The 27,906-nt window shown below is 30.9% G+C and overlaps 1 protein-coding gene across 1 annotated transcript in view; it reads left to right on the top strand.

The window, feature by feature from the left end:
- Hasp (Hig-anchoring scaffold protein) overlaps positions 1 to 27,906 on the top strand; it is a 180,010-nt gene that overhangs the window by 95,759 nt on the left and 56,345 nt on the right. The window contains exons 5-7 of the mRNA XM_040716736.2: positions 5,007 to 5,368; positions 5,906 to 6,224; positions 18,765 to 18,929. Coding sequence (XP_040572670.1) covers positions 5,007 to 5,368; positions 5,906 to 6,224; positions 18,765 to 18,929 — 846 coding nt within the window. The remainder of the gene's footprint in view (positions 1 to 5,006; positions 5,369 to 5,905; positions 6,225 to 18,764; positions 18,930 to 27,906) is intronic.

Here is a 27,906-nt window from a genome sequence, read left to right as displayed (position 1 = left end):
ATCAATTAATTTTAATTGATCCAACATAGATGGCAAGTAATAATTTATATTTGGAGCTCTAATTGGCGAGGTAGGATTTCCTTACACAAACTGTATAAATATTTAAAGTGTCACATACTTAAATGATGCTGGGATATGTCTACGTCGTAATTAGTATCATTAATGCTGTGTTTCTCATCGCAAATATGTATACGAATAAAAAACATGTGTATGTATGTTTTCATAAAACGAGAAAAAAAATCATATATTAATAAGTTTGAACATTTAATTAAAAAAAATATGTATGCATGTTTTTGTAACGACCATATTATGTAGAAATTAACTTTTAGCTTTTATATAGGAAGCAAGTTGAAATATTATTATTTTTTCTTCTATTTTTTTATATATATAATTGTATATTTATACAATACTTTCCCTCAAAATAACATATATAGTTATTTGTTCAAATTAATTTATGCATAATTTGATACGGATTGGTCTATAATGTGGTCATTTAAATATTATGAATTTATCATTATACCCTAAAAATCGACGTTATTAAAAATATTGCTATTCTAATATTATTATATATAGGTATATATATATTAAGGTGTCCCGTTAATATATGTTTTTGAGCTATGCAAACACAAGGATCATCAAAATTTGCGTAATTTTACACAAATTATGGAAATAGTAAAAAAACAAAAAACAATTGTGCATCGTTTAGAGGGAGGGCTCTACCGCTCTTCAAAGTTGACGTCTTCACAGATTTTAACTGTATTTCTAAAATAATACAAAAATGAATTTTGAGAGTTGTTTTATGATTAAAACAAGAATGGACATTTGGTAGAAAACAACACAACCGCCTATAATCAATTCTTGGTGTAACCTTGACCTTGAACTTTGCCCTTGACCTCTCAAAAATCTAATGACCTTTTACTATGACCATATATAATCCTAGTACCAAGTGTGATCAAAATCGATCCGTAACTTTTATTATTATAGTAGGATACGGATACGGCAGTTGTGAAGAGGATGACTGTTACTTTAACTCTCTTCAAGTGACCTGGGCGTGTATCTATGATTGGAAAAGACAGTTAAATGTTATTTGTTATTGTTGAGATTAAGAATCTTAGTGGGGTGAAATAGATGGGTGTTACTGGAAATCGACTTGAATGTTTAACCTTGTCTTCAACAATTATATTTTATTTTATTAGATAATAATCTACGATCTGCTGTTGCTTTTGCAGTTTTGGGTGACTTTGTCTTAGTTTCCGTAAAAAATTCAACCCTGGTCATTGATAAAAATAAGATTCACAGAGCTGTATCTAAAGCTCGTTTAAAAGCTTATGTATACTGTATATTTTCGTTGCAATTATTACCCAATTTTTATCTCATCAAGAAAAACCAAATTCTATAATAATTTATGTACTGAACATAAGGATGGGTCGTTTTGAGGAGGTTTCATCAATTTTTTCGAATTTTGTAAAAAAATAGTATCGGAAAAAGTTGATTATTGGTTTAGAAAGGATATCAAGACAGTAGGATTTAGTTTGATTATTTTGGAAATGTTAAAAAAAGCAATCTAAAATCAAATTTATAACCCTGATAGTTTGAATAAGCTAAGCTGTCATTATGTTTCATTAAATCGTCTACAAGCAGCCGCTAGAGGAAGGAAATAAACACAAATCCGACTTTGTAAACAGCAAGAAAATATAAGCTGGAGTTCCATTATACCAGCTACAATCAGCTGTGACAAGGAAGGAGGTGGAGAAATAAATAAACAAGGACATTGCCAAGAATTAATCCGTTGTCGATCCTCAATTTTACTCCTTGTCCAGGAAGGAATTACAATTATAATTCTGCAACAAATCTTCAAGTTTACTCTATGAGGAACTTCACTACTCAGGAGTTAAATTATAATAACGACAGATAAGAATAAGATAATTAATTCATCAGATTTTCAATTCAAACAAAAAATAGGTCAGCCAACAATACACAAGATTTTTAAGATCCCAAGTATGTAGTTTGGGGCGCAACTAACATATAAAAAAGAGTGTTTTTAAGTTAGTTTTCTTTCGCCACAAATACAATTTTGAAAGTTTGAATTTATAAATAATCAATATTGTAAATAGTATTATCATTATGGGAGTAGTAGTATTTTGCCACCAGGTGGGGCTACTCTTAGATCGTTTAATAAACAAACAATAATAAGTGAACAACGTGCTCGTAAAGACAATAATAATCTACCTACTTCTATTATGAATAAACACTAGTATGTAATTATTAAGTATTGATAATGATAGAAAGAAAAATATTCTGCTCTCGATGCAAAAATTGGAAAAAATAAAATATTTGACTTAAAAAAAAAATTGACTTGTGGAACCATGGAACCCCATCATCAATTTATCACAATCTGATTTTCAGCCCACTCTGTTGTAAATACAACCATACATAAGTATACCTTGTTAGTAAACAAGAGTATTAGATGTCAACAATAATAACAGATGTTAGAATAATCTTGTAGAATGCTAGTTGTTGTAAAATCTCAAATAACAAAAATTATTTAAACTGTTATGACAACCTAGTAGCTCTTACTCATAACCATGGTTGATTTTTCCTTGAATAATGCCTTTGTAGCGACATCATAATCAAATAACAATTTAAAAAGCTTTAGTTCAATAAACAGTTTTTCCTAAGAATTAACTATATAAAACGGTTTTCATTAGGGACGTTTCATTTTTTTTTCCGTTAGGGAAAAAATTACGCATATTTGTTTTATTTCTTCGACATTTAGAAAAACTTCATTAGTATATATTTCATCATTTTATTATCAAAATAACCTTTCAACTATCGCAAATTTAAGAGCATTACAGACATTTAACAGTGAATATTAATTTTTCTTGGTCCCAATTGCAACGTATAGACTTGACAAACAAGTGGTTTCAACTTGTCACACAGCAAAAGTTAAAATCGACTTATTGTAAGGCAAATTTGGTGAGCGCGTTATTTAGAGAAATGGATCATTTCATTGGCCTCCTCGATAGTGTGATTTAATCCCTTTAGATTATGGTTTACACCAATAAGCTGGGGACGTTAGAAGAGCTCAGAGAAAATATCAAACGCAAAATTCCTGCAATATCAGTCAATTAATTGGAAAAAGTAGTGGAAAATTTGGTTCAGCAATTGGACTTTTGTAAGCGTGCTCGCGGAGATCACACTAGAAAAATTAATATTCATATATAAATGTATATTTTTATAATTTTTATTGAAAAATAAATTTGTCGAATGTTTTATTTATAAAAAAATTGTTGAAGTGCTCTTAATGAAAAGCCCTTGCGACAAATCAACAGTTATTATGATAATATAGTTAAATAATTTGCATTCACCGATCAAGTGTATACATCGTTCCATCATGAAATGAATACGTATGAACTTTCTAAATGTCAAAGGAATAAAAGAAATAAGGTGTCGTTTCCCCCCCAAAAAAAATGAAGCGTACTTATCATGCTGGACATTGCAGACAGTCCCTTTCATTGACCCTAACTATGGCAGTTATGTATTTTTTTAGCTATATGTGGGTCAAAGAAGTTGAATACAAGACGTTTTTTTGTCTCCTGTTCACTCATATGCATGACTAGCTTTTGTATCCACTCTCAACCTTTACTGACAAAAGGGAAATGAAACATTTGAAGAAAATATATATTTATTAATTACCCTTCTGTATTTTTCTTGTTGAGAACGGATAATTATAATTCAAATAATAGTTATTTATTATTTAATCCGTGGAAATGATAATTTAATCAAAACAAGTATCTATGACAGGGTATGAAATGCCATTAATTCTTGCCCTTAATTGATATAACTTAATACAAAAATCAAAACTATATGTATAATACCTTTTTGACTTCCTAATATACAGAGTCAAATCATGGAAGAGTCAACTTATGAAAATTAATGCAAACAGCGGAAAGGATAATATACAGCATTTTTGTTTGTATAAAGAAGCAAACCATGTTTGTGGCTTATTCAAAACAAAAACTGAAACATAACAAAACATATTTACGACACAATCAAATGGTATCAAAACCACACAATGTCTTGCATATAAAAATTATTAAAATGCGTCTAAATCGACAGGAACATTTTGCTCGGGCTCTTGTGTTGTGACAGGAAGTAACAGGGGAAAATAAATATATATAAATCTTGGTCCTTTTTATTGTCCAAGAGGGATAAAAAGTACATACGGACATGATTTGAATTTACAATGATTTATTTACATATACAATTTTTTTAAGAGGTTTATAAATGTTCAAACACAGCTTATTGAACATCCAGAGATATTTTAATATGTAATATATTTCAAATAGTTATGTAATAACTATGACTAGTTTAATAGATTCAATTACTTTGTAATAAAGAAACTTAAAAGCTACTTGTACCTATATGCACCACTAGAGTATTTCCTTAAAGATGTTATAAAATTTTTGTATATCATTTATTTAATTAATTTATAAATAAAATGGTTTAAATGATTTTATTTTTTGAGTTATATTCTTTTTTATTTATAATATTTACTAATTTGAAAGTATAATTATTTTGAGAAAAGATAGCTTGATTTAAGTAGCAATCGATAATACTAAACAAAGGTAATTGATAAATAGATATATATTTATGTATTCAATCAAATCCTTCGTATATATTGGAGATAAAAAATAATCAAACCCAAACAAATGGAAGGGAATTATTTATACGTCTTTATTAGAGGAATGTAGCTAAAGTAAATATTAAGTAAACAATAAAATAAATTTCGTTTATTATTTTTAGTATTTACTCAAAATATTTTAACAAAAAGGAATAATAAATTTCTTTTATTAAATTTCAAGTAGTTTGACTAACTTTTTAAAGGAAAATTTAAAAAAAGATTGATAATTATTGGTTCTCCTTATTTGCTTAAGGATGAGTAAATAAATGTAACATATGTTTTATATTCAAAAATATTTAAGTTTGCTTCTATTGTATTACAGATAACTTATGGATGTGTTCCAGGTTTTGAACTGGTGGGAAAAGACACCCGTTACTGCCAAAGTGATGGTACATGGACTCCTAATGAACTTCCTACATGCGTACCCGTACAGTGTGGCATACCAGATCATCCTGCAAATGGCCAAGCTCTTTTTACAGCTGTTGCATATAAATCAGTCGTTTCTTATAAATGCAAATATGGTTTCATGATAGTAGGAGACGCGACAAGGACATGCGGAGAAGACAAAAAATGGTCTGGAGATGAGCCAGAGTGTAAAGAGATTAATTGTGGCTCTCCAGGATTTCTTCCAAATGGCTGGCTTGAAGGATCAAGAACTACTTTACATGCAGTTGTTTCTTTTAGGTGGGATTTATATCAAAATTAAGCAGGGAAAATAATACGTAACTGCAAGGATGCCACTTAAAACATTATAATATCCCTAGATTCCTCGCTAGAAATCCCAAGAATCAACATTGAAATCTCAAGAAAATGATAATATTTAAAAAAATATCGTAACAATTGGACACTTATCTTGGATTACTTATATTAAATATTCTTCTTTACCTGCAATAAAAATCAGAAGAAACGAGAACAAGTTTCTAAATAGTTGAAAACGATTAAACGAGTTGTAAAATCTAAACACTTTAGATAAACAAAGTTTGAAAATGTAATTAATATAATCAAAACAAAAGTAGTCAATTATTGTTTGTTGCATCTATAAAATCCTAAGATTTCAACATTTTGATATGAATCATCCATCCCTAACAGATTTTCGATATACTAAGATAAATCTCAAGGAGTGGCATCTTAGTACCAAAGGGATCCATTTGGGGGGTCAAAATTTATTGTCTATTGTTAGAGCAAGGAACAGAAATTCCAATATTGTCCTTTTATTCATAGATGCATAGATGGAATGACTTTTGAAGGGCCCTCAGTCCGTACAACATGTACTGCAAACGGTAAATGGTCCCATCCAGTTCCAAAATGTTATGCTCCTTGTATTGTACCCGTTGTTCAAATGGGAAAAGGATCAGATGTGTACATTGGTGATACGTTAAAGCATGGTGAAAATATTACTGTCATTTGTGATACAAACTACGAGCTGGCATCGAATTCTACCCCTATTCGATGTAACAATGGAACATGGACTCAAATTCCTAAATGTGAGCCAGCACGCTGTAAATCACTTCCATCGCCTCCATTGAACGGAATGATTGTGGTAAGATCATAATATAAAAAATACTTTCATTAATTAGGAGTATTAAAAAATACATTTTTATATGGTAAACAATTAATTATGTTTTAGTAATTGTATCCAACATGACCGTATATGCATCTATGTACATGAATAGATCCTATACATTAACAAATTATGCAGCTATCAAATATATATTTTTTAATTAATTAGTGTTGGGCTTCGGTTTGGAAATCCTAGATTGGTCTTTTACAGCTATGATTTTTGTAGGCATCTAACTATGTCCTGAAAAGAAATTCGGTCTTGATCGGCCCAAAAAAAAAATTCGATATAGGTGGTTGTCACGAAAAAATATTCTTAAAGAGTCTAATTTAAAACTCAGTCTAAACCGAATTTAAAGATGCACTTACGCTGACGTCTTATATTTTTCCGAATCCTTTACATCGAAACAATGATCCAATATGAGGTTTAACTTTCCGTTCGTGAACTGGGATATTACACACACCAATATTGATTAAAGTGCCCTTTATTCCTTTAACTCTAATGAGGAAAAAATTGTCCATAGAGTAAGGCAAATTAAATTTGTCCACCGTTTCAAAAACCTAAAATTTTGAACTCAGACCAAGATCTTGACTTTGAATAATGTCACATATCAGTCTAGAAAAAATCACTTTATATTTAACTGGAAAAAAAATTGTATTTTGCATTAATGTGTTTCAAAAAGTAAGCATTACAAATATCCCATAAATTCATGGATCTTAATTTTTCATCAAATTAAATTGACTAGATTTATCAACTATATTACATTGTCAATACTCTCTTAATTTTAAATCCGCCCTTTTCAAACTGCGAGGTGTACAATACTCAAGAAGAATCATAAAATAATTTTTAACGCTTATCTTTATTTTAAAAAAACAATTTAAAATAATACCAAGATTAAAAGTTTTATCTTATGAATGAGAGAATTGACAGATGTCTCTCTCTATAAGTTTGTAAAGCATTTATCGATACTCTATACGACATAATACGTTGAATCTAACTTCTCTAGATCTTAGTTGCTTTCTTATAGCATCCATCAAAATAGATCCAATATGGATTTGCATAATGAAAAGGTAGAAGATTTCACATTAGAAAAAACATATATGAAAAATTCTTGAAAATAAGCATTAGTACATATTAGATAAAGTACCAATGAAAATGATTTGAAAATAATGCTAATGTATACAATATTATTATATTTTGTGTTTTCTTACAATTTTTTCCAATATTTATTTATAAGCATCTGTTACTATTTTAGATTGAACTAAAATAGAGTTAAAATAAATAATTTGACAACAAAATCTACATTTCTAAATTAAAATATAAAAATTCAACACCTGTCGCAGTATACATACATAAAACTCCACATGACTCAATAAGTATTTTTGTTTTAATTAAGACCTATAGAATTAAAAGCAATAGGGGGCCCATCTTATTACTTCTTATATATGAAAATATATTGTTCTCTGTCATAGTGTGACATGGAGAAATGCAACAATATTTCGGTATCTTTTACTTATTATAATTTATGTGGAATGTAACTCTAACCTTTTCAAAATATTACATAAATAAAACTTCCCCTTATGAATAAAAGAGTAAAATATTTCACACTCATCTTCTACTTTTTTATGCGGCAGACGCGATATTTCCTTTTAAAAGGTAAAAATTATGTAATATAAAAAAGGGATAATTTCAATAAGCTTAAACTGGGATTCGTGTGCCAGAAAGATGAATAGTTACTAATAATGAGTCTTCAATATGTCAAGTAGACACCACAGATTAGGCCGGGACAACGAAACGGAAAGGAAGTTGAGAAGCATAAGGAATCTTTGATCAATATGAATCCATGATCATCATGACTTCGACGGGAATTAACAATATGTATTCATGGATTGTTTTATAGATTGAGTTTCCCGAGAGAATCGATCCATTAACTGATCCAACAGTGTGAGAATATGTCCTGATTCTTGATTTCATCAGGTTTACGATGATTAATGACTCATCTCCAAAAATTTAAATTTTGACAGCTTTTATACAGTCTTTCAGGAATAAGAGCTACTAGATTTCTTCTAAATGATCTCAGGTTTACTTATTTTAGTAAAAACAAATGTTATTTTTTTCATTGATTTTTCCAAGAAATTGAAATAGATTTTAAAAATACATCAATAATTTAAGGGGTTAGAAGAAAAAAATATTCTTACTACAAATTGTAGATTAAAATTTATTAATTTTGATTAGCTTTTGATAATTGTTTTTTATTCTTCATAGGTCTGAATATGTGTATTATAATGATAAAAAATCTAAGGTTAAGTTGATAAGAACCATTGTTCATAAAAACTTATGAAGACATTTTAAGACCTGTGTGTACAATCAGTGCCGTATGTCAGGAAGATTTTTTGGTCCGCTTTACAAGGGTGAACAGTTGATTTTCAGTGGTGAACGCGGGATATTTAAACAGGGCAAATGCTACAGCATAGATTAAATCTTGCAAGAATATCGTCCAATGGACTGTCTGACCATTATTTTCTTCAGGCAAACATTGGAAAAAATAAAATGAAAAGGAAAAACTCTAGACGGAAAGTCAATGCCGACCTATTAATAAAGGAAGGAGTATAATGGAGTATAAAATGCACGGTGCAAGAATGAGAGAAAATTTTTGAACTATACAATTAAGTCAAACAATTTAAACCTCCTTAAATATTTTTAAAATAATAACGGATGAAGATAATGAACGAGATTATAATATACCATGAAACGGTTACATCGACAGAAAATAAATTATGTTCACAAGTCTTGATGTTCTTAACTCGCATGTACACGTGGTGATGTGTTTGAAAAAAAATGAAGAAAAAAATGCATGTGTTCTTTATCATGATTAGAAGAAGAAGTTTTTCCTCTCTTTCCTTGATGCAAAGGTGTCAATCAAACTGTCCATGTCTTCATGGAGCACCTTGTCCACCATCACCCTGCCCATGTTCAAGAAGGTGAGGGAGGAGAGCCTATCCTGGTCCATGGTGGTCCTCATATGGTTCTTGAGCCTTCTGAGACAGGAGAATGACCGCTCCGCCTCACAGCTGCTGATGGGCATTGAGGCCAGGATAACGATCACCTTGTATAGCTCCGGCATCAGGCGGAACACTCCCGAGCTTATTAACTCCGCAGCAATTTATGACGAAACCATGTCTTCTGTGTCAATATCTTCCTAGAGACACATAAATTTTAAACATATAATGCAAAATGAAACATTATAATATTAACCTTGAATTGCTGGAAGATTGCATGGTCTGACTGGAGCTGCTCGAGTTCAAGTCTGTAGTGCTTGGCGACACGCTCAATGACACAGGTCTCCACTTCACTGTCATTGACGATTGCAATGAGATCCATTGTGATATTTGTATCGTCGGTGGCAAATCTGCTCTCAAGCTCTAATACAATCTTATTGATTGCAACATCGAAATGTGTTTCACGGAAGTAGGATTCAGTTGTTCCTTTCCACTTTATTCTCCTTGGAATCTTCGCCTCCTTGAATTCCAAATCAATTGAGTCCTCCTGGTCAAATACTGATTTCATCTCAGACGACTTCAACTCAGCAAGTTTCCAGATTGATTCAAAGATTTTCTCATTCTTAAGATCTTCAAGAGTCCTAATCACTAGGTTGACGTGTTTCCAGGCCTTTGTTAGGTCAACCTTTCTGCCTTGAAGTTCATCTGACAAGCTAAATGTGTGTCTGAGGAGTGTCTTCAACAGTTCAATGCCGAAAACAAATTCGTGACTAAAGATGCTGTTGAGCAGAGAAGTTGCTGTTGAACTCGACAATGTATCTTTATCTTTTCTCATTATTATGAGAGTCTTCATGATTCTGACCATCCCTAGAGATACAGCGTGTACAGCATCGTAGCGGAGACTCCAGCGGGTAGCAGACTGGTTCTTCAGGGTCATCACCTTGGCATGCTCCTCATCTTTACTTGTTATCTTCACCGACTTGTAGATTGCTGACCTCTTTGGTGACCCTTCAATGAAGTTGTATAAAATTTGTACTGTCCCCATTGTGTATTCTCAACAGGGTTATATCTGAGAGAAGATCCTTGACTACAAGATTGAGGACATGGGCGTAGCAGTGAATGTAGACACACAGTGGGGTTGCTTCCTTCCACCTGGTGGCAAGACCCTTCTTGATGCCGGATATGTTGGAGGCACCCGTCCGCGGTCAGGGAGACAGTGCGGGCAGGGGTAAGGCCGAGATCCTTGACAGCCTCGTGAAGCTTCTCAAACAAATATTGGCCGTCAGTCTGGGTAACTTTTACAAACTTGAGGAAGCTCTCTTTCTTGGTGCCTTCACTCGTCAGATATCCCAGTGACAGACTGAACTGCTCCGTGTTTGACATATCTGATGTATCATCAACAATCACAGAGAACCAGTAGTCATCATCGCCGGCACAAGTCTTGACATCTTCAATTATATTTTCCGTCACTTTGGATGCTATAATCTCTATCAGCTCATTTTGGATGTCAGGTGAAGTCCATTTGGCAAAAACTGCCCAAGCTGAACCAAATTTGTTGAATTCGGCCTCCAGTTTATCTTTGAGAATATGATTGTCGTGTGAACGCAGGGACAAAAGCTCCAAGAAGTTCCTTAGATTGTTTTCATTAGATTCCGTCAACTTTTCTCTTGTTGCAGAATCGCCCCTAAAAGCCAATCCTTGCTTTGCGAGGAACCCAACAGTTTGGAAAAGATACCTCAAATAAGCTCGCCACTTCACGACTTCCTCAGCATGTTGAGACTGAACATGGCCGAGAACCGAGGTATTCTTTCTCTTTGATGTGAGGAAATTGATCAACTTTTCCATCGACAGTTCATGTTTTTTGTTGTTAGAATGAACTTTCAACGAGGAACTGTTTTTCCATGTTTTGAACTCAAATTTCACAAGGTTGGAAATGGAAAATTTGGAACAGGCGAAACACTTGGCTGACTTTTCAACCTCATCATATTTTAACCACGGGAACTTACGGAACCAATCATATTGAAAGTCTCTGGAGTATTTGTCATCTATCTGAGGACTGTATGTTTGTAACTTGGGCTGTAGAGGATGATCTCTCTCGACTTTAGGCACAGTTTTCTGCTCAGTCTCCACTCTGGTTCTGGTCTGGATGTCCTTCCACTTTGGCTCCCACCCGGTAAGTATCGGGTCACCCAGCTGGCTCGTGAAGACGACAGGGTACTCTGGGCCTCCGTCCACAAACTCCATCTCCTCAGTCTTGCTCTTCTCACCTCCCTGGACATTGTTACTAGTCTCAGAGTCCTCTGCAGAGGGAATATTGTTGTTGTTGACTACAGAGAGCTGCTCTGGAGGGAAGATTGGTCCAATATCGAGATTAGGAAGTCTTATTCCATGAGAAATATCCTAACTTTGGTTAACTTTTTAATTGAATATTTTCGATCTTTCATATTTCTGAATGTCTTTTATGACAAGAAATAAAAAACCCTTAAATGTTACCTTATGAGAAAAATTGTTCGTGAAAACTTTTTCTATCCCCAAAAAATTAGATAAAAAAAGTATATACGTACGTATGTATATTAATAAAACCTGTATAGGAACATTGTATTTTGGACATTAGCCCAGATAAAGAACATCCCTTGTACACTTTTATTAATATTGAAGGTAGTTAACATTATTATGTTGCTGTGTATCTAGGTTTAAACGTTCTGAAATATGAAAGACAAAGAACTCACTTCTACTGAACCTCTCCACATATTTATTTACCATATTATATAAAAAAAAATATTTTGTGTACTAATATGTAAATATAACAAGAATTATTTGTAAATCGTATTTATTTGATTAAATTTCTAAATAAATTCAAAAATTCTTACTTATTTCAACTTTTGAAAATGAAACTAATTTTTAGTTTGTTTGTCTCACTTCTTTTTTTATGAAAATGTTTTATTCAATGCTTGTAGTTAGCAAGTAAATATTTTCAAAAATTTGTCTACTTTTTTTGCTTATAGCTTTTGGTTAAGTGAGGAATAAATTTATCTATAAAATAATTATAATTTCTGAGACACAAAAAATAATTTATTTTCTTTCTGATACTGAGTACATAACTTATATTGTGCGTTGAAGCCCTTTTTTTGCAATGGATATGATTTTTTTCTTTAAAAATAATCCTTTTGTTCTTAAATTGAATATTATTTATATTTTAAAATAGTAAAAAGAAATCCATTATATGTAAAATATATTTATTTCCTTCCTATATATGTTGAAATCCAGGAAAATGAAAGCAGTGCTTATATGACGGTCAGACTTGTCAATTTACATTACTTTATCTACATCTTCGACAGTTGGCTTTTCAGAGCATGATGCCTTTTATACATGAAAGTTACTGTAACAGAATCGAGGAACCAAAATTACCCATGATTCGCCTTTACACTATCAGGACTAACAATACAAATCACCTTTTCAACCACCTAGCAGAGTTTTCGCCTTGTTCAAAGGAAAATATGGCGTATTATTCATTTTTGGTTGCGTCCATCTTTGACATGCATTCAACGAATTACAAAACTGTTAAAAAGTTTTTAAAATACAAAATCTGATCTTTCGAACGCCATCTAGCGTAAACTTATAGCAATGATACAACGAGAGATTTATATTACTAAGCCATATACTGAAAACCAAATAAAGTTCTTTTTAATATATCTATTATATAATATACAGGGTTCAGAAGCAAAACGTGGAATGAATGACTGATTTAAGAAAAATGTCAATAATTTTATTTTTTAATAGATAATTTTGAAGTTTTTTTAACAAAACTTTGAGATATGACATTTGTGAACATGGTCACTCAATATGGCCGTCCTCAGCAGCAATTACAGTCTCCACAAGGCGGCGGAAAGCCTTGCAGGAGTTGATGATAAACTTCCCGGACAAGTTGTTCCACTCCTTCACAATGGCGGCCTTCAGGGAGTCTACGCTCGGGTGAGATGTCCGGTTAGTCTCCCTCTCCAAAGTTCCCCACACAGCAAAGGCCAAAGGATTTAAATCTGGCGAAGATGATGGCCACATATCCTTGGGCCAAAAATCAGCCATGTTGTCGGCACAGAACTTCTGGCATTTGGCCGATGTGTGTGAGGGTTCACCACCTTGGGCCAAACATAGTTGTCTTCTGGGTAAGTAGCTTTGAGCCATGGCAGTATGGTGAAGCTCAGCACCTTGTAGTAGGCCTCCAGGCCGATTTTCTACCTAGCCTTAAAAAAGAAGGGAGACACCTTTTACCGTCGGACGCCCTGACCCCGGGGCCATTGGTTGGGCCTGATGTTTTGTACATAACGCCCCTTTGACCTCCTCTGGTGATCCCCCCCAACCCAACGGTCGTTCGATGGTTGTAGACCTGGTCCACAGTGAAAATCTTCCTTGTCAAATAAATTTAAAAAAAAATAAACTTCTTTCCTTGAGAGGTCTTTTCCATCCTTTTTCATCTTGGCCACCTTGAAAATGAGGCTCCTGGTGTACTTCACAATGTCCATAATCTCTGCCACCTCAATTTTAGCATCTAGAAGGTCTGATATATTCTGCTTTTTTGCTTCTTGCTCACTCATGATGAAAGATTTGATAAATATTTATAATTGTTTTCTTATGCAGAAAGGACGGGAAATTCGGAATATGCAGAAGAAAATCACAAAACCTCTCTATTTTAATTACATAATTAGGATTTATTAACAGTTACGTTTTGCTCCCGAACCCTGTATAAGAAGGTGGATTGATAAAATTGAATGAAACAATAATACTAAAACATGGATTTTTATCTGTTTAAGACATGATAAATTGTTTAGATGAGACTTACAGAGAATTCCATCTTAATATTTCAATAAGTGTTGATTTGAAATTATTTCTTTTAAATGTTGACTAATCAGTCCACCCTCATAGTGAGCTATTTGCAAGTAGAGAGGGGATCTATGTGGGTTATTAACTAACATGTCTGCACATCCATATTTACCCATTAGTTCAATCATATCACTAAATGTATTTTCTATATTGTACGAACGAAACACTACTTTGTTTCCCTTATACAAATACTTTTTACAGTCAGTATTTTTCGCTCTTAATTTGAACTTTAGCATGTGGTGAGTAATTTGTTGTTCAGCATTTCAACCTTAGCTTTTATGTATAAAATAAACTAGATTCAGCATATTTAGCTATTTATACGACAGCATTGAGCATTGAAAGGTTTTGAGGGAAATATTTTTTAAATTAATGTCCATAGATCAATTTATTTATTTGTACAAAAATGAAATACATAAATAGTTACAACTTCGCGTACAAAAATATAAGAAAAAAAAAATATTAATAATTTTAATCTACAACTCATTGAATTGAAAAAATAATAGTTAAAATCCATAATTTCTTGACTAAGAAGTTTAATTTATATCAAAAAATATTTTTCAGTGATATTTCCTTCGGTACAAAAGTTTTAGGGGAATTTTGATATAAGTATTTAAAAAACAAACAAACATTAAACACGAAACTTAAGTTGTAAAAAGCAAAAAGGTCATCAAAATGAATAACTGAGTTACGTTATAAAAAATTTCCCTTTGAGTTATCCTTATTTTTAAACCTTTCCTAATCATAAAACGTAATAAAAATTATTTTATTTCATAGTTGAATATTTAAACTATTGATAGAAATACTCCTTCCTTTAGTAAAATCCGAAATGGAACTTCTAAGAATAGTCAAAAAATTTAATATATTATTTGGAGCATTTTTATTTTGTCTTTAACTATTAAAAAAGCTAACATATTATAGTCACTCAAAGATACAATATAGAAATAATTATCATAGAGTATATATGTTTATTATTAATAAACAATAGAAAAAGTAATTGACAAAATAATGTTCCTATAGAAACATACACTGCAAACTGTGGTTATTTATTGACTTACTATTCAATGAAAATACAACAAAAGATTAAAAACCCAGGGTTTTTTTAATTTAATATGAAAATGGATGGAAATGAATATACATTTACATTAGATCAATAAAATAAAACGTCGAATCAAACTCAGAATATTCAATTACGTATAGTATACTTTCATATCTAGGAATTTTACATATATAAGACATAATTATAAATAGATAAATGTATCGGAATATACCAAATAAAAGTCAAATATCTACACATATCATATCCATATATAAGGTATATACATTCATACATACATAAAGAATGAAGATATAGAAACACATCAAATTATTTTATTGAATAAATATTCAAATTTCACTTCAAATTTTAGGATTTGAAATGAAAACAATTATATTTTTTTCCGGTACAATTGGTATTTTAAAGTTATTATTGTATGAGAAATCGTTGTTTAATAAATATGTTGTTTTTAAATAAAATATGGTTTGAGGGATTTTGAATGCTTAATATCAAAATTATATACACTGTTATGACAGCCTGATGACTCTTACTCATAGACATGGTTGGTTTGTCCTTGAATGCCTCTTGAGCTGCATCTTATAACAATTAAGCCAATCATGAGTGAACATACATTTTATAGGATGGTATTTGAACTGGGTAAAAAATAAAACGTATTTAATTAAATGATAAACAGTTTGACGAATATAATAATTGCATCATTCAAGTTTTGTATCATTTTTGTGACTCTTCCATTAATTTTGCACTCGTATACAGGGTGTTTACTCAAAAAATCGGAATCCTCTTTGATTACCATTCGAAAAAGCTGACAAGAAGCTACAATTTGATGGTTTTTTGTTTTTGTACGATCCAAAATGTCCGAGCAACAAGCAAAGCACAAGTCGATCTCCAACAAGAAGATCTTCACAGTGGACGCTGTTCTGAACAAGAAAATGATGGTTTCTAGACTGAATCAAGAGTTCAGGTCAAGGGAACCTTCAGGACCAAATATCCAACTCAGGTTATGGTCTTCGGCGTCGTGGCGTCCGACGGTAGCAAGATACCTACCTACTTCTTCAAGGGCAATAAGAAAGTCAACACGGACGTCGTGTACAATTGTCCTCTGGTATCATGTTTTGCCATAGTTAAAGCGCACAATCCCCAAGGACAACTATGTGTTAACCCAAGACGGCGCCCCGACAAACACATTCAAGAAGGTGCATCATTTCTGGTGCGAACTTCCTAGACTTCGCTGATTGATGTGTCTTGGAGGCAATACGAACAAAACTATTCACCTGGCAATGCCCAAGGAGGAGGGGAACAACTTGTCATTGGACTTCATCAAGGCCAGCCGTGCTTCTGTTCGTCCCTGCATTGAAGCCATCATTCAGAATGTAGGGGTACATAAAGAATAAGGGTAGAAAATTGTTAGATTACCAACTTTTGCTAACGAAGTATATCAAGAAAATGACACAAAATAAAAATATGTGAAAACAGCTTTTAATATGTTCTAGTTTTTGAGTCCTCCCCCTATTTTTAATTAATAATCTTAAAAATACTCGTATAAATGCAAAACATTAAGTAATAACAAAATTTTATATTAAAATAATCTTAATAATATAAGTTTGGAGTTTGAACAAGATTAAATTTTTAATTTAGCGAAAATATTGTTATTATTATTATTATTTTTTTGATAAAAATGAATAACCTGTAAGAAGGAGCATAATATTCTTGGATTACCTAAAGTCGGAAATCTTGGGAAAATTACGCTTTTTTCATGTCTGAAAATATGATGATTGGAACTGTCCGGGAATGCTTGTTAAAGGACGATCTATTGTTGATATTGTTTCCATACGAGAAATTCAAAGTCAAGTCCCTGTCAAATTATTGGGAGACTTTGGGCAAATAAATAACTTTTGGAGAATAATATCCATAATAATGTCCTCGAAGAAACTTAAAATAATAGGTGGACAGGAATCTTTTAATAAAAATCCTCTACTGGAAGTTGTGTCAGATATGTAAAGAAAAATAAATTTGGTTTTTCCGGTGGGATTTTCAATGAAAGCCTTAATTTGACCTACCTCGAAGAATTGGAGATTAAGAGAGTTCTTAAAAACATAAAAGTACGTGGAAGGAAGATTGGACTAAGGTATATATATTTTTTAGCTTCATAAGAGGACTGAGAAAACGAAAGATTTAGAGATAACAGGCCTTGAATCTATTAAAACACAACATAGCCACGAGATCAATAAACAACAAACGGGAGTCTGTGGTCGAAAGGCTTGTTCTATGTGAATATTGTATGACATAAATTGTAGAAGACTGGACTTTTCCATGCAATGGTTAATTTAGATAACCATGACAAAAACTTTACTCTTTGGAAACACGTATGGAAAAACACCTGAGGAGATACGATGTTTTTTCTGTAAAATTGAAAAAAAAAACCCGGAATATGTTTTCTAAAATGTAAGCTTACTAAAAGGATAAAGAGTCGAGTGTCAGAGATATTCTATGAGAGATATAGATTTACATTAAAAGCAAATCTTTTTCGTTTTATCTATATTTGATCATAATAGTGTTCATTATAAGTACAAGGACTCCCTAAACAGAAGACATTTTGGATTTTGTATATAAAATATGTATTAAATTTACGAACGTAGTCCAAGAAAGAGTTTTTATTTTGTATAATTAAAAAAAGTTGAAGGAGAATCAATCTGTACGTAGATAAAAAAAAAAGAAATAAAATTTGGGAAATAGTAAAAATGAAATCTTTATTTTTAATAAATTTTATTTAATGATGTTGCCTCTATTTTATAAAATAATAGCTATAGTATTATAATTTTGTAGCTGCAATTAAAACCATCAGTCATCACATTCAAAAACTCCATTAAAAATACTAAATATACAAATAAATTATCGTCAAGATTTATAACAAATTCAATTGACTTCGATTTACTATTTTAGGAGGTTACTGAAGAGTATAGAATATATAATATAGATTTAAAGAAACAAAAAAAACATTTTTATAAGCCGCAGTGTGCAATATTACAGTTCACTAATGGAGGGTTAAGGGTAAATTTGGAAAAAAAATCCTTCCATATTTAATTTATGTAATCAAATGAGGGTTTTTATTTTATTTTTTAAATTAGATGTCAAAATATGCATTTTTTGGCGGCACCCCTGACATGATCTTGACTCCAAAATAGAGACAAATATTTTTGGAATAAGAACTAAACTATTTGTAATATATTGACATTGTAGGAAAGGTACTTTAAATCATGTACACCAAATATTGTTATCGTAGTCATCAAACTCTGTTATTAAGTAGCTTATTAAATTATTCATTCGCTTTAATGTGTTCATTCATTTTTAATCATTTACCGCATAATAGTTGAGAGTAAATTATGTGCATACATAATAAAAGTATAGTACAATAATAAAAGTAATTTTGGAACCTTTTTTTCATATAAAAAAATGCAAACTCGTTGCTAATTTCCAATATTATTATCATATATCTACTTATGCATTAGCACAAAATATCATACCTATGTTATAAAAATAGGAATTCCGAAAACCAAGAATGTTCCTAATAAAACATATTTTGTATTCTTGCAGGTTCCTAAAACAAAGCATGGAGGAATTGGACTTTATCAATGTAAGGATGGTTTTGTGTTGAAAGGTGATAACATCACAAGGTGCAACTATGGAAATTGGACTGGAATAACTCCTTCCTGTGAACTTATTTATTGTCCTTTTCCAGGATACATAGAAAATGGGAAGGTAACATGCTTACACAAATGATTAAGACATACTTTGATATATATTAACTTTATGAAGTCCAACAGCCTTTTCAATGCTGTAACAAGTCTATAAATCGGCCCTCGTGGTGTTAACTTCTCCCTCTTTGGTGTAAATTGTTCTAAAAATACATCATAATTAATAAAAATAAATGAATTGAAATAAAATTAAAATATTTTCCCTGGAGCTATTTCATATATAGAAGGTTCTCCTCTATATAAAAGTAATTCATTCCCCCCCAAAAAAAAAAAAAAAAAACAACATATAACAGACTGCTGATATTTACAAGAGTCATCATTCATGTGTACCATATGTCTCGCTCTCGCCTTCTTTGATCAATCTTTTTTACGTTACAAGTTACTCCACTCTGCTCATGAGTAGTTTGTAAATAAAAAAAGGAAAAAAATTGCGTGTGCTCATTCTCTTTTTTGTATACTATTTAATCGGTCGTCGTGGTGATAACTTCTCCCCCCTAACTATGAATTATTGCCTATCTTTGCTATTATAAACTGTTTTATTAATTCTAATTAAAATATGTATATAATAATTTTAACATAATTATATTCTTTTCTCTGAGCTAATATTATTTTAATGGTAAAAGGCTCACCTCTTTATAGCATTAATTCATTTTCTACCATCAAAATCTTATAAAAGATTTATTAACTATTAGTCCACCATTTTCTCGAGTTATTAGGTATTGAAAAAAAGACTAAAAGAAAGACTTTGCTTTAATAACAATATACAACAGCATTTATATTTCGAATGCTAGAGTATTTTTAATTACCATTAATTTTCATATATACATAGTTATTTCACATCGATGGCTATGAATCAAAATTATACTCGAAAAGCCATACCTATTACGGTTGAAGGTTTGAATCGTCATTTTTGAAAATGACACAAGCATGAACTAATGTAACTTAATAAGTATTAATAAAATAAACTACGTTATTTCAAAATTGTCTATATTTAAAATCCGATGTGTTATTTACGTGGTGGATCAATACAAAAGCAAGCTAAAATTAGTTTTCACAAAAATAGTTGTGAATTATATTTGTGTTCTAGGAGGAATTATCGTCAATTTTTTACAATAAATTATTCTAATTATCCTTAGGATGCATTGCAATTTACATTGAAAGTAGCACAAAATGGATCGTCATGATAGAAGAATGAAAAATTGATAAAGTTTATCTGAAAGGGGACGTATCGTGTCCAATAAATTTCCCATGAATTAAATATAAGTTCTAAACTCTAGTAAAAAAAAATTGTCCGACAAATTTGAATACAATTCCTTTCATTGACTTACATATAAGGCCGTATGTACAGTGTTTGGTTGTTGTCTAACAACAAACTCGAGTGCTTGTGATAGCTGTAGATGCACAGGTAGAGTGTTATTTGCTGTTTTGGTAGTTAGCCAGAAATGTTTGATGTTGGTTTAAAAAAATGGTATTTATCAACGAAGTAATTTTTCTATAATTGTAGTAAAAACAGAGTGTTCCTGGTGTGAACCGTGCTAAACGAGGCAATGTTGAGATTGCAAACTTCTTCTCCTAGACAGGTCCTTTATCTAGAGAGTCAAAAAGAAAGGCGAGAGGCCATTCGTCTGGCAATAAGACTCTGCGTTATACCACACTGCAAAAAAAACAATAACCTAGTTATGATATGGTTTTTTTTTTTACTTTGTTGGACACAGTGTTTGACCTATGTCCAAGATCGGTGAGGAATTCCCAAATCTGCCAAAGCAGACTATCATCAAAGCTTAATCCCGTTTACTAGGTTGAATCGAGGCTGTCATTCATTATTGAATAATAAAAGTTAGCTTAAAATCCATACCGAAAAAAATATTTTTCATGTTCTAACAAAAAATATTGAATTACTTCGATTGCTCAATTTTAGGGCTAACAATGTAGGTATCTATTGTCTCCGTAATGTAATAACTCAATAAATAGATTAAAAATGATTGAAGATTAATTTTTTCCCAAGAAATTAATTCAAGAGTGAGTTAGAGCAAAGACTAACAAATGCAATTGCTGTTCTTAGATTGATGGATCATTTTATATTTGAAATATATACATACATACATTTCTACACATATTAATTAAACAAGAAAGACAGATTAAATATAAATCTTCATAGAATAAAATTCATATTTACATTGAGTTATAATTAATTTAACCTTTCTTTCCTTCCCCAGGGTGGTTATCTACCTCAGAGAATAAATTATCTTGAGTGTGTCATATTTTTACTCCATCTTCTATTAAAATTTATCATATACTTCCTGTATCCAATTTTTGGAAGGATGTTACGTCATTAGTTTCTGAATTATTAACAAATTTCGTGATTAATTAACGAGGTTTTAAATAACGTTTTGTATATGTTCAACGATAAATATGAACATAGATGACAATAATATTCTCCGCTGGTATATTAAAAAAAGAAACCAAAAATATCGTGGTCACCCTGACAATTTAAAGAATGTTTGTGAGAAAAGCACCTTAACTCTTATAACACTGCAAGCAACTATGTTATAAAAGAAATACACACAAACCCCTTTCTCTACCTAGTAATGATATAGGCGGAATTATTTCGACGTCGATCCTCAATTCTAATCTGAGCCCAACTAGGACACTCACTTATAACTGTCGAGCCAATACTCAATGTTACTTCTCGTCTTTCACACACAAATGATTATTTTATACTAGGCAGTTATATGTTTTCTCTTCAAAAATAAACGATTAATACAACAGTTTGTAAAATAAAATACAAACATATACTCAGGTAGCAGCATCAAAAAAGTCAGAGACTCTTCCATTTAGAATAATATTTGTATCTTTGAATATGAACAGGCAGTACTAAGATTCCAAAGAATAATTAACTTTTTATTTTGACATATGATCATCTCTCATCTTGATATCCATACATTATGATGACTTGATTTCATGCATGCTTATTTCAAGCTCCATGGACAAAAGATGACTCGTTGCAGACCCGTAGTGAGAGAGGGATTAAAAAAAAAAAGACATTCAAGGGAGTCCTCAAAGCAATTCCTCACAAAATCAAATCCTAGTGACCAGGAGCAGTTTAGTGAGGATTTCGTTACCAAAGACTCCTTCCCAATCATGCACTCTTCTCCATTGATGAACACCAATCCCAATTTCGGAATCCTACTCTAAAGAGGGAGTTCATTTCACACTTTTTAAGTGTTAACACCTCCTATTTTTCTCTCTCTTTCTTCTACTTTTCTACTCTTTTTCTCTAAGGCATGGAAATATATCGGACTTTCTTATAAGATTAATTCAAAAATAACTTTTATCTTTGAAAGATTGTTCTGGTGTTATCAAATAAGATACTTTTCAACTTTTTGAATATATTCGTTCTGAAGCTATGAACCTCTAACTAAAAAGAAAATATTTTTGACTTTAAATAAATATAACTCGAGTTCTAAGCATGATAGATAAATTCGAAGAATGGTTTATGAATTTTATTTACATTAGGTTTAGAAATATATTCACATAACTTATTCTTATATTCAACACATTGCACTTAAAATAGCTTAGAACCTTAAAAATATTAGAAAACAAAAATTGGATGGCCTTTTTCTGAAGGACATGAGGCTAACAGAGAAAAAATATGCCCGTATTTCGAATCATGGGTTCAAATTCTTCCAAGTTTTGCAAATGCCGTTATGGTGCTTTAACAAAGTGTAACAATATTAGATATACTTTTAATTTATAATAACTATTATTTTTTATGTATTATGATATCACAAGTAGATATATAATGATAAAAAATATTTAATTTGCTCACTTATTCTTATAGTTTCATATGTAACAACCACTCAGTGCTATTATAAAGATAATTATATTTTTAATAAGTGCATCAAATTGTAAAATAAAATATTAACAATTTTAAAAATATTGTTTTACTTTAATTTAGTTCCAAATACAAAATGTAAATTCATATTTAATTTATTGTAAGATTACTAAAATAGATACGAATGTGTACAACAGAGTATACCTATGTTGCAAAAGTATTTCTATTACATATTTATTTATTCCGTTTTATTGTAATTTGAAAAAATCGATTTTTTTTTACTTCAAGAATTTGAAAAACTACATATAATATACCTTTCTAACATTCGCAACAAAACAATATAATACGAAGGAATAACCAAAAAAGGTGCTAATAACCCTGCTGACGTTAAAAAAGGACGATATTTTTTAGCCAGAAATCAAGTCTATTGCCCCCAATAACAGAAACTTATAAGAATAATATAATTAATTTTACTTTGGAAACTTTTCTTTTATAGAGCGGGGAACCAATGCTTGCAGTAGCTAGTAATTACGATTTAATCCCGGTGATTTTTTATTATGAGGTTACATAAAACATCCAAACGACAGCTGAAACAAAAATAAACAATTTTTGTTTCTTTCAAATAAGTATAAAAATACCAAATCAACAACAAAAATTCAACGCGTGTTGGATCTCCTCTACGCCGGTGTCAATACCGAGAAGGCTGCAAAAAACTTTTTTATCTCCATGTGGACTGCTTTCAACATAAAGAAGTCCATTGCAGCCCCACCCATCCCAGAAGATCCAAAATTTCTGCTTCAATTTGGCCCTCCTCCTGCCGTTATATCGACCCTACACTTTGCAGTTTGGGGTATCTTAGAGAAGCACCTTAGTACCTCTCATTTAAATAGCTAAATAAATTATAATAACATATCGCAAATAAAAAGCTCGTCTTTTATAATTTACAGGCTTATAATCTAAGTTTTGTAACAATTTTATAATTAGATACAATGAGAAAAATCTATTTAATGAAGGCCCAATTTTATATGTATTATCTTTAAAGTGTGATTAATCATGTTCGAGACTTTTACTCAATTATTTGACGACAATAATCTCTATTAATATTCTATGAACAGCTTTTATACAAGCACGAGCAGTATTTAGCATTTCATTCCTTCGCTATTGCTTCTTTCAATGAGTTAATATTTGGATATTTCATACAACAGGCTTTTTCTTCAAGGAATGACCAAAGTGAAAAATCCAAGGGATTTATTTGGAGGTTTGAAGCAAGCCAATATTTTGCATTAAGTAAACAATTCAAATTATTTTCCCACCAGGCCTGGGTCGATCTAGAGGTATGTAATGGGGCTATTTATTGAGTAAATGCATATTTCTTATCTTGAAATACTTCTTGAACCTAAGGTAACAATGCCAATTCCATTATCAGCTGCTGGTATGTCTCTGAATTGAGTTTGATCCCTTGTGGAATGAAAATAAGAGGAGACTTACTCATACAGCTGCCTTAACCATAATTTCTGCTGGATTCTAACGCCAATAGAGGGTTCATGCAGCTGTGAGTATTGAAGCAATGTCCTTTCCAATCACATGGTAATTTTTTGAATTAAATGTGGCTTCGATGGTGAAATATTTACCATAACTGAAATTGAGATTTAGGAGAGTGGTATTACGAAAAAAAACTTGCTTTTTCCATTCTATGTCGTTTTGTACTTGCACACCGACATCTTAAAATCATTTTTAATAATTTTGGATACTCTAGGCTGATAAATACAATTTACACCCTACAGAATTTCTTCAAGTTGACTCCCATATGGCCTCGATCGCTTCAAAAGTCATTTTGGACTTTGATCGTCCAGATGGAGGTCGATCAACACCTTCAGTTATTTGAATTATGTTAAAAACAGTTCATTTCAGAATATGACTTTCCTTTCACGCATAAATTAGTGATGAATTGACGCATGGCTTTCTTTTCTTCGTTAAACATTTTATACGTGGAATGACAACTTCTCAATTTTTGTCCCCACTCTGTACAAGGTGGTTTTTACGGTCTCCTAGTTTTAATTATAAATATTGCTACTAGCATACAGATCGAAGCTTCAAAGAAGATCATAACAATTTTTTTTTTAAATAAATGTCTCTTGAATGTACTCAAATGTTGGTAAACTTCTAATTTTTCTTTATAAAAAATAGGCTTGATGTTTTCCATTCCAGGGATTTGCTGAAACAAATTCTGTTTTTTTTTAATGTTTGATTGCTTAAAATCGCTTTCGCTGTTCCATCTTTACCATTTTTCTCAAGTTTTTATAAGAACTTTGAGAATCTATGAATATTTAGATTATGTTTACAGTTACTTATAACTTACTAAAAGTTTTGTTATTCTTGTGTTGTTGAGTAATATAATATGACGAAGTATACATATTTGAGTATGTATACCTCAGAAAATTTGAGCATAAGTTAACAAATTTTAGAAAAAGTTCCCTTAAAAAAATGAATAAAATGATTCGAAAATCATGATCGAGATTTTTTTTTTACATAATACACGTCACAAACCTGAGATGATTGGGCAAAAGCTAATGGGAAATTGAAAATTATCCTCGTCAATAATAAATATCAAAATTAATTAAGCTGAAAGTGTATTGACCAAATATAAGTTATATTAAAAGTCTACTTAAGTGGTATTTAAAAAAACTGTACAGCCAATACACTTTCAGTCAAATTAATTTCCAAGAGGAAAATAACCCATTTGCTAACATTCATAAGTATTAATTAGAGACAAAAGTAAGTATAAAAAATACAAACTTATTGAAAAAAATCAATTTACAACCAGTATAATAATTTTTGTAGTTGAATTTCTGGAAGAACGTTATTCATATTACATATAATGTGATTCCTTAATTATGACATAATTTCCTAGTAAAAAAAATTACTAATGTAAAATCACCATTTATAGTAATGAAGAATATTTTTTTTAAGTATATCATTATAAAAAGAAAGACCTATATTAAAAAAAATGTATCTCAGAGCCTTTTATTTATATAAACTTTTATTTCCTGTTAAATATGATCATCCTCATGCCCATACACAAATGTTTTAATTTCCCTAAAGCAAGTACAGTTTGGTTTTCACTGATAAACCAAATGGCCCAACTTTCCCTTAAGAAAAGACTTGGGAATCATTCTTGGTTCGAAAGGCCAATAGCTCCATTCAGAGTGAGATAACCTCTACGTAGCAAATTGGGAGGACGTTCCAGACAAACACGCAATACCCCCTTTAGCTCTTACTTTCTAAGCAGATGAATCACCACAAAAGATGCATCAGGAAGTGTTCGAGTATAAACCGAGTAAAACCAATTGCTCACATCCTTAGAATAATGGTTCAAATACCGCCTGTTGTCTGGAATGTTGGAAGTACGATCTAAGTTATTTGATGGTTGGAAAAGCCTCCGTATTTTCTACACGGACTTGAAAGATACAACAAACTATATATTTTGGAGCTGCAGACCACAAAAAGAAATATACCAAAAGGTAGTAGATCATTTGTCGGATAATTTCAGAGCACATTTTGTTAAAGAGGAATATTATTTATATCTGTATTTTACATTAACTGCACATGTTTTTCTTATTAAGTGTATAAACCTAACCTTTGTTTTGTTTATATAAATACATTTGACACCACTGTGATTTTTTATGGAAGCTTGTAATTGAACGCCTAAAAGAATAATAAAGTCTAGCCTCTTGACAAGAAAAAAAAAGGATAATTCCTTATGAATGATGATTGATGACTCACATTACTTATATTTGTAAGGCTTAAAAAAGTGAGCGTTACTTTATTTCATTTTTCAACCTAAAAAAACTGACCATCAAGAGAAAAACTGTGATCCGCTGTGGAGTTTGCACCCAAAGATAATTCAATATTAGTAGATTCGTAGTTGTTCGTTGTTAACTTTTTCGAGTATTATTCCTGCGTATTTGATTGTTTAAAATAATCTAAAAAATGATTTGTGCATATTGTGGTTCATACAAAATATATACATAATGTTGGTTCTTTGTTTTCAAAATTTTAGCTGGGCATAGTACAAAAAGTTTAAAAAAAAGAAATATTTTAGAATACTGATCAATGTTTGGAGGTTGTACACAACCTTTTAAATTGTAAATTTCAGAATTTTATGAAAAAAAAAATATTTTTTTTGTTTTTGTTAATGCAAATATAGTTATTTGGAGGGCATTTAGTCACTTTAATCTGTTGATATCAACTTTCTTACTTCTTGTTGTGTTAGTTTTATTATTGATGTGTTTTGTGCAAATAAAATTATAGTAATTAAAATAAAGTTTAGCCCAACTTTAAAGAAAAGTAAATTGAAGTATCTTATATACCTTAAAAATAGTCAATGTATGTCGTATTATTGCATTGTTTTAAAATTAACTATGTTTAGATGAATAAAAAACCTCTCAAAAGTTATAAAATAGTTTTCTTCTAAATGATTTTTTTGGTTTAAAAAAACAAACAAAAAACAACAATGTATCGCGTTTACCTAGATACATTTTTTTTTTGCTCGTGAACTTTTTCACTTTGTAAATAGTTTTTCAATATGAAAAAGGGGATATAATCATTGAATATCTCCGTTGTGCCATCCAAAGATGATAATACATTACTCCGGGATGGCTATGTTATATTCCTTGTAGTGGAGTTGCGTCCAAGAAAATCATTGATAGTTTTAATGAACCACATAATCACTTCTTATCTTCTTGTATTTATGGCATGAATAGCTCTATTACATAGTGTTAGTATTGTGACAAGAAAGATTAATACTTTCCAAATTATTAAAAATATAAAATTTATAGAAAATATACATTTTTTCACATTGAAGAAGGATTTGCGAAAAAACATTAATCTAATATATCAAGTTTTTCATACCATTCTTGTTTAATAAATAATAAATTTAGGGGATATCCATATAAAAACTTTAGAAATATCAATCTATAAAAGTTATTTTCTATAAAATGCCCATTTGACTATTTTGATGTAAGAGTTCTTTTTTCCTTTTTTTTTGCATAAAGTTGTGAAATTTATAACTTCATAGCCCCATTGAGCAAGTTCTAAGCATTGATCAATATGGTTAAAATTTTATATTTCTTCATTTTTAATAAAG

The sequence above is a fragment of the Lepeophtheirus salmonis genome, chromosome 7, assembly GCF_016086655.4.
Source record: "Lepeophtheirus salmonis chromosome 7, UVic_Lsal_1.4, whole genome shotgun sequence".
Classification (NCBI taxonomy): domain Eukaryota; kingdom Metazoa; phylum Arthropoda; class Copepoda; order Siphonostomatoida; family Caligidae; genus Lepeophtheirus; species Lepeophtheirus salmonis.
Note: the sequence above shows the minus strand (reverse complement) of the source record. Positions and strands in the feature narration are given on the sequence as shown.